Source organism: Taudactylus pleione, unplaced genomic scaffold, assembly GCF_031769625.1.
Source record: "Taudactylus pleione unplaced genomic scaffold, aTauple2 ptg000758l, whole genome shotgun sequence".
Classification (NCBI taxonomy): Eukaryota; Metazoa; Chordata; class Amphibia; order Anura; family Myobatrachidae; genus Taudactylus; species Taudactylus pleione.
The window spans coordinates 2,454,919-2,468,169 of NW_028285160.1; the positions used below are offsets into that span (position 1 = coordinate 2,454,919).

Here is a 13,251-nt window from a genome sequence, read left to right on the forward strand (position 1 = left end):
GTAGAGTGACAGAATACTGAAGCACTGAGCTAGGCCATACTGATAGATTGAGGGTGCAAGTGACAGAACTGATACTGCTGATGGTTGGGGTAGAGTCCTGGCAGATAGTACATTATGTTATACACCCAAAAGAGGAAAGAAGCTCTTTTAAGAGCAAACACGAAACGTCTGGAGTAATGGACTCTCTTCCTTTAATCATTTATTAATGAATGGCCCCTGCTCAGATAACTTTGCCTACACAATCAGCTTGATTTATATAGTCAGAAGGTGCCATAGTATTCATTTTGCACATTCAAAATGAAACTGAACTGTAATAAGTTATATGGTATCATCAGCAGGTGCTTCAGCAGGAGACCTCTATTATGGAAAGGGAGTGCCAGGCCATGCAAAAAATGTCAAGCCCATTGGCACCCTTCCGTCTAGGTGCCCATTCACAACCATTCACAACCGTTTTGTTTACATGTAGTCCCATGTTACCCACTTTCTCCCAGAAAGAACATGTACAGCCATGGCCAAAAGTTTTGAGAATGACACAAGTATTGGTTTTCACAAAGTTTGCTGCTTCAGTGTTTTTAGACCTTTTTGTCAGATGTGATGTTACTATGGTATACTGAAGTAAAATTACAAGCATTCATAAGTGTCAAAGACTTTAATTGACTTTCATTACGTTTATGCAAAAGTTAATATTTGCAGTGTTGACCCTTCTTTTTCAAGACCTCTGCAATTCGCCCTGGCATGCTGTCAATCAACTTCTGGGCCACACACTGACTGATGGCCGCCCATTCTTGCCTAATCAGTGCTTGGAGTTTGTCAGAATTTGTGGGTTTTTGTTTGTCCACGAGCCTCTTAAGGATTGACCACAAGTTCTCAATAGGATTAAGGTTTGGAGAATTTCCAGGCCATGAACCCAAAATTTCGATGTTTTGTTCCCCAAGCCACTTAGTTATCACTTTTGCCTTATGGCAAGGTGCTCCATCATGCTGGAAAAGGCATTGTTCGTCACCAAACTGTTCTTGGATGGTTGGGAGAAGTTGCTTTTGGAGGATGTTTTGGTACCATTCTTTATTCATGGCTGTGTTCTTAGGCAAAATTGTGAGTGAGCCCACTCCCTTGGCTGAGAAGCAACCCCACACATGAATGGTCTCAGGTTGATTTACTGTTGGCATGACACAGGATTGATGGTAGCGCTCACCTTTCCTTCTCTGGACAAGCATTTTTCCAGATGCCCCAAACAATCTGAAAGGGGATTCATCAGAGAAAATAACTTTACCCCAGTCCTCAGCAGTCCAATCCCTGTACCTTTTGCAGAATATCAGTCTGCCCCTGATGTTTTTCCTGGAGAGAAGTGGCTTCTTTGCTGACCTTCTTGACACCAGGCCATCCTCCAAAAGTCTTCTCCTGACTGTGTATGTGCAGATGCACTCATGACTGCCTGCTGCCATTCCTGAGCAAGCTCTGCATTGGTGGTTCCCCAATCCCGCAGCTGAATCAACTTTAGGAGACGGTCCTGGCACTTACTGGATGTTCTTGGGAGCCCTGAAGCCTTCTTCACAACTATTGAACCTCTCTCCTTGAAGTTCTTGATGATCCGATAAATGGTTGATTTAGGTGCAATCTTACTAGTAGCAATATCCTTGCCTGTGAAGCCCTTTTTGTACAAAGGAATGATGACTGCATGTGTTTCCTTGCATTGCAGGTAACCGTGGTTAACAGAGGAAGAACAATGATTTCAAGCACCCCCCTCCTTTTAACCTTTCCAGTCTGTTATTCTAACTCAATCAGCATGACAGAGTGATCTCCAGCCTTGTCCTCGTCAACACTCTCACCTGTGTTAACAAGAGAATCACTGATATGTCAGCTGGTAGGGCTGAAATGCAGTGGAAATGTTGTTTTTAGGATTAAGGGCCTGATTCAGACTTGGGAATAGAGGGCCTGATTCAGAGCCGTACGCTATTTGCGCTCGCTCGTTCAGAAAAAGGTGCAGGCTATTTAAATTGAGCGCTCGCTCTTTGCGGTCTGTTGACGCCTCTATGTCTGAGCGAGCGAACAAAACATGCGCTCGCTATTTTGTAAAGACGCCCCCTGGCCGCTCGCATCACACGTCATCTCCGCTATTTATTAGATTAATCGAGTACATCGAAAGGTGTCTGAACTGCTCGCAGAGCTTGTGGTAGCATTTTCCTACCGCAATCATGCGAACAGTTCAGGCTAAGAAACAACCAAGTGACGTGGTCGATGACGCTGCTTTGTTAATTATGCACACCCTAAAAACGCCCGTTTTGACCGTTTGGCACGCCTGCGTTCAGATCTCCACTCCCCGTTTTCAAGCACCTTCCCCTGTTACCACCCACAAACGCCTCATCCTGTCACTCAAATTAGCAGGCACTCGCTATTTTGCGAGCGCTCGATTTCCGACCGCACTGACTGGTTGGCGCATGCGCATTACGACCCATACGCATGCGCAGATGTGCGAACATCGCTCGGAGAGAACGAGCGCCCGCTTTACGAGCGGCTCTGAATCAGGCCCAGAGAGAGATATCTCTGTCAACTGTGAACCTGAACAAACCATATTGCAATACAAGGAGTGTAAATACATACATTTTTTTACATATGGGGTAAATACTGGCTGCTTTTGCATGTAGCCCACAAATACTGCACAGCTTTATTATTACTCTACAATATAGATGTCAGTTGGAAACACTCCTCCCAACTGTAAATCTCTCTGCACATTTTAAATCTGCCCCACCTGCAGTGCAGCATGGTTTCACCAAGATGATCAGTTGAGAGAGATATCTCTCTCTATTCCCAAGTCTGAATCAGGCCCTAAGTTCATTGTCATGGCAAAGAGGGACTTTGCAATTAATTGCAATTAATCTGATCACTCTTCATGACATTCTGGAGTATATGCAAATTGCCACCATAAAAACTGAAGCTGCAGACTTTGTGAAAACCAATACTTGTGTCATTCTCAAAACTTTTGACCATTGCTGTACATTTAACACACCTGGGAGTTAAACCATAAACATGGCATAGAGCCCCGTACCACACTTCTACAGGTGCCAAAATCCATACACAGGTAGAGTACAAAAGCCCCAGTGATACTAAGGGGTTGTTTGTAAAGATATATTTCCCCAATGATAGTATGAACTGTTATTATTTAGTGTATTAGTTGTTAATGTTTATATAAACCTTGCTGTGTGTTATAATAAATATTGTTTATTGCTTATCAGTCACAAGACTCAATCCAACTAGGTGCGAAGAAACGCCGGCAACGGCACAGTAATTCTCCCCTATATGGCTCGATCTCACCCAGGACCATAGGGCTGTGAGGACAAATGTGCAAGTCTGGAGGCACCGTGTGTCATACTGTCGCACTTATTGGCAGATGTGAGTAACTCGCACCTAGTTGGATTGAGCTCTCAGTGTCAGTTATTATCCTATTATTACCAGTGTCCTGTGGTCTAGTTCATAATGTTGGTCTGCTGAAGCTGGGTATTATGATGACCTCCCCTATAATCTTGACATTATGGACAGGATGCATATGTTATGCATTTTCAATATGATACATCCCACCCCTTATCGCATGCATACCAGCGTTTATTAATGCCGCATGCATAACTAATTATGAAAGGCAAAGCTCTTCTGGTAAGAGCTGCCCCTTGCGATGAGAGGACTTCCGGGTTTATGACCTGGGTGTCCTATTGCACATGTGCAGATATCGGCCACCACATGCGCAACCGTGGGAGAACAGCAAGGGATCCTTCTGCTCCCTCTCATGGGAATTCTATGGTAAGAAGCCCATAGGCTTCTACAGGCATTGCCATCTATAGATGGGGCAGCCTATCAGTCACAAGCTCCAGAATGTTTCCTTTTCCAGAGCTTCATGCATATCGGCCCATCGCAGCCCCATAGAATTCATCTCGGATATCCACTGCGGACCACATTAATGCTTATGGGGATTGCGGCAGATCTCAGAAAATGGCAGGTTCCAGCAGAATCATGTCATTCCATAACATTCTATGGACAGGGGACATGAAATGGTGGGGTCCCTAACTGGATTGGCCAAAGGGTCCTGTTAGAGCCGGTGTCTCACCAGTAACACAGTATAGTCTGGACAGGTATGAACTACATACTCAAGCTTGTCTGTCACAAATAAAGAGTGTTGCTCCTCCTCCTCCTTGAAATAGCAAATGGAAAAAGATAATGGCCACATGGAGACCTCACCAAATCACTAACAGGAGGGCAATAGTGAAGTCACTAATCACAGTGACAGAGCTACATTAGAATGCATTGCTCCTATATGATCAAAATACAAATATGTAATAATTAATACAGCAACAGTTTTTAGTTAGTTTTTAATCTTGAAAAAAATATGATTATTGTTTTGTACAAGTCCATAGTCATAATGTTAGGAGAATTAAAGTAAAATGCTTTACTATCCTTACCTGGACGTTCGGCCGAGAAGGATAACAAAAGTGGACATCTTTAAACTCCACGTTTCCCTTCACAATATCTAATCTGTATCCCTCTACTGAATAGCTGTCAATGGCAGATGTCTATAATCATTATAAAGAGGAATAAGGTCAGACTGTTGCTAGGATGTCCTAGTGAAGTAAGCAGAGCTATTCATCATCACACACCTAAGCACTGAAATATAACACCAAACGTTTCCTACTCTTCATGTTTTCTCACATTGCTTTTCTCCAAAATATAGCGATTGTCATTCTCCTCCACTGCGGCAGGACTGAAAGCATTTCCTCTCCTTTATTCTCCTCAGTAATAACCCTTCTTTATACCTTTCATTCCTGGTCCCATTCCAGTTTCATCCCTTCTTTTTTTTAACAAAACCTATTAGTTTTAAATAAACATTTGAGTTTATAATGAAGACCTCCGATATCTCTTTAAATGTAAATGAAAACACAATATTGCTTTGAGTATTACATGTAAATAAGTAAAATTATAATATATATATATATATATATATATATATATATAAATAAAACTAGTATTATTATTATAATTAATAGCAGTACTAGTAGCAGCAGCAGTATTATGTCAGTTTTGTTGAAAGTGCTGTTGCTCCTCCAGGGATGCTTCATTTCCCTTTACCAAGATGGCTGCCAACCTAAGTACTACACATGCGTGGTGCCATCATGTCACGGTGTAAGAGCGAAGTAGGGGTACACGGCTGTGTACCACTTAGCTCCAGAGAGACCCGGTATTACCCCCTGTCCCAGATGCTGTTCAGCACTCCTGTACAGCTGCCCGCACCGAGCATACACTCACCGGCTGGTGAGCTGTATGACGCCCCGCTCCGCACAAGCTCCCCTGGTGTGTACAAGAACTCTGCTATATCCTCAAGTCTGACTCTGTACACACAAATATATAACAGGTTTGTGTAAACATTATTGAGATATTGAGGCTGATTCTAAGTTGTACGTATCTGCTTTACCCGCCCATGACACGCCCACTAAATGGGGCTGCTCCTTGCGATCGCATGCTCGCCACCCAGTGACTACCCAGAAACACCCATATAACGGAAAGTGTGGTCCATCAACAGACAGATCAATCCGTCCGCAGGAGCGACCTCCATCAGTCTGATCCCGCGCAGGCTCAGTCACCGATTTGCTTTCCCACCTGCATCTGATTCAAAATCAGGCCCACTGTGATATATACATGAGACAATAAAAGCACTTATTCAAAGCCCTGCGTTTGAGTTACTGTATCTATTCATACATGTTCTGTGCGGTCACTAGTAAGGGTACTGTCACCCACATTTATGGCTGCAGCTGCACTTTCAGTTCAAGATGCAAGTAGAAGAACAGGAATTATACAGTAGATGGTCATCACTCATGTATGCGGACACTGCTGAGTATACAGATGTACAAGGGCACTGCTAGGTATAATGGGATATATAAGCACTGCTGGTGGCCTGCAGGACAGGGGCAGGTGACTGCACAAAGTATTTACAAATAAGAAAGACAATTTATCTTAAATGTACAAAAACCTAGTGGAGTTGCTGTACTGCACCGTAGTGTAATATATAACAAAAACAAAATATCGTACAATGCTTCAGTAAGCAAACTATACACATGGATTCATTATTTCATGCTGTGTGCACAGAGATTAGCTCTGTTTAATGACAAACACAAAATACAGTACATTGCCATCAGTCAGGAGTGGTTAAGGAGAGGAAGGTTTTTTTTTCCTACTAGTTAATCTTGGGGTAACAAATACTCACTGGCACAGATAGCAGGCTGCTAATAAATGGTTGGGAGCAAGGTACCAATATATATATTTTTATATCTTGTAAGTGAAAGATCAAAGTGATAACAAGAAATACGGTAAGAACTTACCTTTGTTATCTCTGTTTCTACGAAGTCCATAGGGTCCACAGGGTGACCTTGGGGTATAGCTGGATCCTGGATCCTCGGGCACCACGGAGTTAAAGCTTTTAGCTGCTCCCAGGATGCACTTGGGTCCATCCTCCTCTATACCCCGCCCCCGAGCCACAGGCACCTCAGTTGGTAAGCAGCCAAGGCCGGAGGAGGAGACGAAACAGAGAGAAGGAAGACTGGAACACACAAGAACCATACTCACAGAAATGGGAGACGGAAAACCGGTGACCAGTCACAGAGCCCATATGAAGCCAGGTGCGTCAGGGCGGGTGCCCTGTGGACCCTATGGACTTCGTAGAAACAGAGATAACAAAGGTAAGTTCTTACCATATCACTTGTTTTCTACTTCAGGGTCCATAGGGGGCCACAGGGTGACCTTGGGGATGTCCCAAAGCAGTCCAACTAAGGGCGGGGACGCTCCTGTGCTGATAGGAGAACCCGGCGCCCAAAGGATGCATCCTGAGAGGCAAAGGTGTCAAACGCATAGAACCTCAAAAAAGTCTGAATGGAAGACCAGGTGGCCGCCTTACACAGCTGAACAGCAGAGGCACCACGGCTAGCAGCCCAAGAAGGGCCCACAGACCGAGTGGAATGAGCCTTAACAGAGGCTGGAACAGGTAAACCCTCGGGCTAGAGTCTGTTTGTTGGCAGGCCAACCCCTCTTGTGAAAACCAAAGAGGATAAACAAAGAATCCGACTTCCTCACAGAACTAGTCCGGTCCACATAAACCTGGAGGGCACGGACAACGTCTAAGGAAGCCTCCCCAGCCGAAAGATCAGGCGACTGAAAGGCTGGTACAACAATTTCCTGATTAATGTGGAACCTGGAAACCACCTTAGGCAGAAAAGGGGGACGACAGGAAAGCGCCCCCAAATCCAAAACCCTCCTGGCAGAAACAATTGCCAAGAGGAAAACCGTCTTAAAAGTTAGCCACTTGAGCGCCACTGACTCCAAGGGCTCAAAAGGAGGACCCTGTAAGGCCTGAAGAACCACCGCCAAATCCCACGGGGCCACAGATGGCACAAAGGGAGGCTGGATTCTTAAAACACCCTGGAAAAATGTGTGTACGTCCGGCATAGCAGCAATCATGCGTTGGAACCACACCGACAGAGCAGACACGTGCACCTTCAGTGAGGAAAGACGTAATCCTAAATCCAAACCCGACTGAATGAAAGCCAGAATACGCGAAAACCCGGAACACCTGGGGATCATATTTTCTGGCCTCACACCACTGAAAGTAAGTGTGCCACACTCTGCGGTAGATCCTCGCGGAAGCAGGCTTGCGCGCCCTCAGCATGGTGGTAATAACGGAGCTAGAAAAGCCCAGAGACCTCAGGACGGCTGTCTCAAGAGCCACGCCGTCAAAGATAGTCGACCCAGATCCGGGTGAAGACAGGGCCCCTGAGACAACAGGTCCCGCTGTTGAGGTAGGAGGTACGGAGCGTCGATGGACAGGCTCCGCAGATCGGAGTACCACGGCCTTCTGGGCCACGCCGGTGCCACCAGGATCAGTGTGCCTCCGTCCTGCTTGAAGTTGCGCAGGACCCGAAGCAGCAGAGATATCGGAGGGAATAAGTAAGCCAGGTGAAACAGCCATTTCACCGACAGCGCGTCTATCAGACTTGCGCCTGCGTCCCTTGTCCTTGACCCATACACGGGCAGCTTGTGATTGTGACGGGACGCCATCAGGTCCAGCTCTGGCAGCCCCCACTTGTCCACGAGTAGTTGGAATACCTCTGGATGAAGCGACCATTCCCCGGGATGCACGTCGTAACGGCTGAGGAAGTCTGCCTCCCAATTGAGGACTCCCGGGATGAAGACTGCCGAGAGAGCTGGAAGATAGCGCTCTGCCCAAGCCAGGATGCGGACACCTCCGACATCGCAGCTCGACTGCGAGTCCCTCCCTGGTGATTGATGTACGCCACCGTGGTGGCGTTGTCTGACTGCACCTGAACGGCCCTTCCGTGAAGAGCGTTGCCGGACGACTGCAGGGCTCTGTACACTGCCCGCAGTTCCAGGATGTTGATGGGAAGAATCGCTTCCTCCGCCGACCAACGACGCTAAAGTGACAAGGAGCCTGTCACCGCCCCCCAACCCCGGAGACTGGCATCTGTCGTGAGCAGAACCCATTCCGGGATCCAAAAGGGGCGCCCCTCGAGGAGATGAGCAGTCTGTAGCCACCAGGCCAGGGACAGACGCACCTCCGAGGACAACACCAGCATCTGAGAGCGGATCCTGTGTGGCAATCCGTTCCATTCTGAAAGAATCAGCCTCTGCAGGGGCCTGGAATGGAACTGGGCAAACTCCACCATGTCGAATGCCGACACCATGGACCCCAAAACTCTCATCGCTGAGTGCACCAACACTCTGCCACTGCTCAGACAACTGTGAATCTGCAGCTGTAAGGAGGAGACCTTCTCTGGAGTCAGAAAAATCCGTTGCTGACGAGAGTCCAGCAGGGCCCCCAAATGATACATCCGCTGTGATGGGATGAGGGAGGACTTCTTCCAGTTGATCAACCACCCATGCGCCTGTAGACAAGCGACCGTCAGGTGGAGATGCTGGATTAGTACCTCCGGGGAGCTTGCCAGCAAGAGGAGGTCATCTAGATACGGTAGCAACCGTATCCCCTGGCTCCGGTGAGCCGCCATGACCGCCATCACCTTGGTAAATACCCTTGGTGCCGTGGAGAGGCCAAAGGGTAGAGCCCTGAATTGGTAGTGGTTGTGGAGAATAGCAAACCGCAGAAACCGTTGGTGCGATGTTGCTATAGGCACATGGAGGTAGGCGTCCTGGATATCCAGGGAGACCATATAATCCCCCGGTTCCATCGCCAGAATGATGGAACGCAAAGTTTCCATCCTGAATTTGGGAACCCTGAGAAACCTGTTCAGGGACTTCAAATTGAGGATGGGGCGATGAGAGCCATTGGGTTTCTGCACCAGAAACAGCGTAGAGTAATACCCCATCCCACATTGAGATTGTGGTACAGGTATAATGACCCCCGCCGTCAGCAAGGCCTCTATGGCTTCCTGAACCTGCAAGGCCTTGTTTTTTTCCTGAGAAGGACTCGTGCAAAAAAACTGTCGAGGCGGCCTGTGCCGAAAAGACAGGGCGTACCCCTGGGAGACCACTTCTCGCACCCAGGCATCCATGGTGGTATTGTACCAGCACTGGGCGAATTGAAGAAGTCGGCCCCCCACTCTGGGATCCCCCAGAGGGAGGCCCGTCCCATCATGCAGAAGGCTTATCTTCTTGCTTGGAAGAAGGGCGCCTAGCACTCCAGGCTTGCTTCTTTGGCTTTGAGGCGGTCTTGGTTGCGGACTGCCTAGGGAAGGACTGACCCTTTGCCTTGCCCTGAACCCGAAAGAAGCGAAAGGCCGAACTCCGGACCTTAGCAGGTGTCGTAGCTGAAGGGAGGAAGGCTGTCTTGGATTTTGCCAGGGTATCTACTATTTTGTCCAGGTCCGGACCAAATAGTAACTCTCCATTAAAAGGTAAGTCCTCCAAGCCTTTCTTTGAATCAGCGTTTGCTCTCCAAGACCTCAACCACAAGGATCTGCGAGCAGACACTGCTGCCGCCGAAACCCTAGAGGTCAGCAGGCTAGCATCCAAAGATGCTTCTTCAATGTAGGAAGCGGCATCTCTCATCTGTACTAACAACGCCCTCTGGACATCCGGAGCTTCATCCGTAAACGTATCCTCCAAGGCGTTGGCCCAACCCTCAATGGCCTTGGCCACCCAGGAGATGGCCATGGACGGCCGGGCTACAGCCCCTGAGAGAGAGTAAATAGACTTTAGACAAGTCTCCACCTTCCTGTCCGTAGGATCCTTCAGCGAGGATATAGACGGCAATGGCAAAGTAGCACTCCTGATGAGGCGTGTTACATGGGAATCGGCCGCAGGCGGAGTTTCCCATTTCTTACAATGCGCCTCCGGAAACGGATAATTGGACGCCAACCGCTTCTGTGGCAGGAATCGCTTACTGGGCGTCTGCCAGGCCACCGCCATGTGATCCGTCAACTGATCAGACAAGGGGAACGCTGCAGAGGTAACCTTAGCTTTTTTAAAACTAGGATACCTCGACTTGGGAGCGGGTGCCTCATCCTCAATCAGAAGAATGGCCCGCACCGCCCTAACCAGAGCCCGCACATTGATGGAAGACTTAGTGTCTACCTCCTGGACTGAGGCATCTGAGGCTGAGTCATCCTGCACCTCACCATCATCCGAGGACCCCTCAGAGTCTGAAAAATGCGCAGCCTGCGCCATAACTGTGCGTTTAGACGCCCTGGAGGGCACGTCACTGCACAACATCGACTGAAAAGCCGAAGATGCTGCCGCCAAATCTTGGACAGTGTGGGAAAGCGTATCCACCCGGGGTGGAGGAGCTGCCACAGGAGCCTGAAACGGCACCACAGCCTGCTGCGCCACAGGGGTGGACTGTATATACATTGGCAACCCCGCATAGGGACCAACAGGCTGAGACTCCGGGAGAGTCTGCAATAATTGTGGGACACCCGGGGAATGGGGGATGGTAGGCTGGGGCAACGCCCTAGTAGGGATGGCAGTCGGGACCGACAGACGGTCCGCGATGGACACCAGCACCTGGGAAAACATCGCCCATGGTGGCTCCTGCGACATAGGAGGTTTAGACGTACCAGGGACCGCCTTGCACCGTCCGCACAGGCCGTCCTGTGACAAATCCTCCCTATCCACTCCTGCAGAACAGCGCCTGCAGGAGAACAATACCGGAGCCACGGAGTGCTCAGTCTCCTCCTCAGACATGACAGACTATATAATTAAATATACAGTTATGACATAGGGAGAAAACATGCGCACTCACCAGTGTGTTGGACAACAGCCCACAATATGGCCCTGTGTAGCACACAACTGTATGTGACGGACCTCACAAATACGTGATCTATATAAGTGAGGTCAGTAGAAATATCCTTCCCCCGCACACCTGCAGGGCTTGTAGGAGAAGGAAAGGGATAGGTATAGGCTGACAGTAAGTAGAAATTAGCACAGACAGGCAGCACTAGCAAAAGTCACATACCATGCAGGAAGATATACTCACTGCACCTTTCCACTACAATCAACCTGCCCAGATTCAGTGTCTGGGAGGGCTATAGTGCTGTGTACACTGTCCTTTTGCAGGGGAGAGGTACACAGGGGGACCGGTCCACGTGCTCCCTGAGAGTATCTGCGCTGCCACTGGAGAAAATGGCTGCTGGAGATCTCAGAGGAGGAGTGGCCGAGTATCTGCAGCTCAGCGACGCCAGACTACTAGCTGAAAGGCGCGCTGAGCTGAGGGGAAGACCCGCTAGACAGGGAAGGCTTCCTCCCCTGGCTAGCATATTAACCCCCGGGTTGCCGGCATCCCGCTTGCCGCGTTATTCACCCTGGTGGTCTAGTGGTCTGGCGGGGTATGCCTCCAATGGAGGGGGAGCCCGCCGCCAACGCTAGCGCCCCCGGTCTGTCCCCTAGACCGGGGGCATGGGACTGCATTTAAAAGGGACCCGCGCACCGCCGCTAATCAGCGGTGCGCGGCTTACCTTGATCTCCCTGGCGTCTCCGGCAGCAGTCCCGGGGGAAACCAGAGTCCGGCTAGTACAGACTCTGGCTTCCCCCGCCGCGATCCCCAGTTCAGTACTGGCGTCGCGGAGCTAGCAGGGAGAAGGAGCGGCAGCGTGGGCGTCTGTACAGACAGCCCATCGCTGCCGCTCTGGAGAAAAAAACTGTAGTTAAAAAATAAAAAGCTTTAGAGGGCTGCTCCAGCAGCCCTCCCCCTCCCCCCGCAGGGTGACCCGACTCCGGCCGGGCACCAGCTTAAACTGAGGTGCCTGTGGCTCGGGGGCGGGGTATAGAGGAGGATGGACCCAAGTGCATCCTGGGAGCAGCTAAAAGCTTTAACTCCGTGGTGCCCGAGGATCCAGGATCCAGCTATACCCCAAGGTCACCCTGTGGACCCCTATGGACCCTGAAGTAGAAATATATGCTTTTAAAAATGGTATTATGCTATATGCCCTTTCTTTGCTTTTATGACATACGTGGAAATACCTTGATCTATTGGAACCCAGAAGGTAGGACATTGATGTGCCAAAACACATTGGGGTAAATGTAATAGCCTGCGGACTGCATGCATTGGCGATTCCCATGCAAGACTGCCCAATGTTTTAAAGTAGCAGTCATTTAAAGGGCAAAATAAACCTGATATTGTTTTTTAAATGACTGCTACTTAAAAACATCAGCCAGTCTCACACGGAACTTGCCGATGCCCGCAGTCCGCAGGCTATTACATTTACCCCAATGTGTTTTCTTGTAAGAGACTTAATAACAAAAAATGAACCCTAGTTTATGTGTGCATGTAATAGTGAACGTAGATTGTAAGCTCCACTGGGGCAGTGGCTTGTGTGAATGGCTAAATTTACTCTGTAAAGTGCGGAATATGTGTGTGTGCTATATAAATAACTGATAATAAATACATACATGACTGCCAATTGACTCACAGCAGCTGAGATGACAGATAAACTAAGTTACAGTATGTTTATTTTGCACAAAGATCATTTAACTGCAAATGGCTTGTGCCGACTATGGTGCCTAGACGTGCAATGCAGCATGCTGTAGAAGTTTGTTATTTTAATTTACATTTCATGGACCATCTTGACTTACCTGGTCAATGACATGAAAAATCCCATAGGCTGCCCCTCTTGCAATGGAAAAGGCTTCAAGATGTGAAAATGCCTGACCAATACAATAGCTGCTAATCACCACACTGAAGAAGACCTGACAGAGAGAAAACAAGTCCCATCAGTTAACGGTTGCGGCAATCTGCTTCACAGAACTCCACCG

The 13,251-nt window shown here is 48.6% G+C and overlaps 1 protein-coding gene across 2 annotated transcripts in view; it reads right to left on the reverse strand.

The window, feature by feature from the left end:
• Positions 1–13,251, reverse strand: part of LOC148476984 (ATP-binding cassette sub-family B member 5-like) — a 155,794-nt gene that overhangs the window by 58,028 nt on the left and 84,515 nt on the right. For both annotated transcript variants that reach the window (XM_088457385.1, XM_088457384.1), the window contains exons 10-11: positions 13,072–13,185; positions 4,446–4,556 (exon numbers count right to left, since the gene is read on the reverse strand). In XM_088457385.1, the coding sequence (XP_088313511.1) occupies positions 4,446–4,556; positions 13,072–13,185 (225 nt within the window). The remainder of the gene's footprint in view (positions 1–4,445; positions 4,557–13,071; positions 13,186–13,251) is intronic.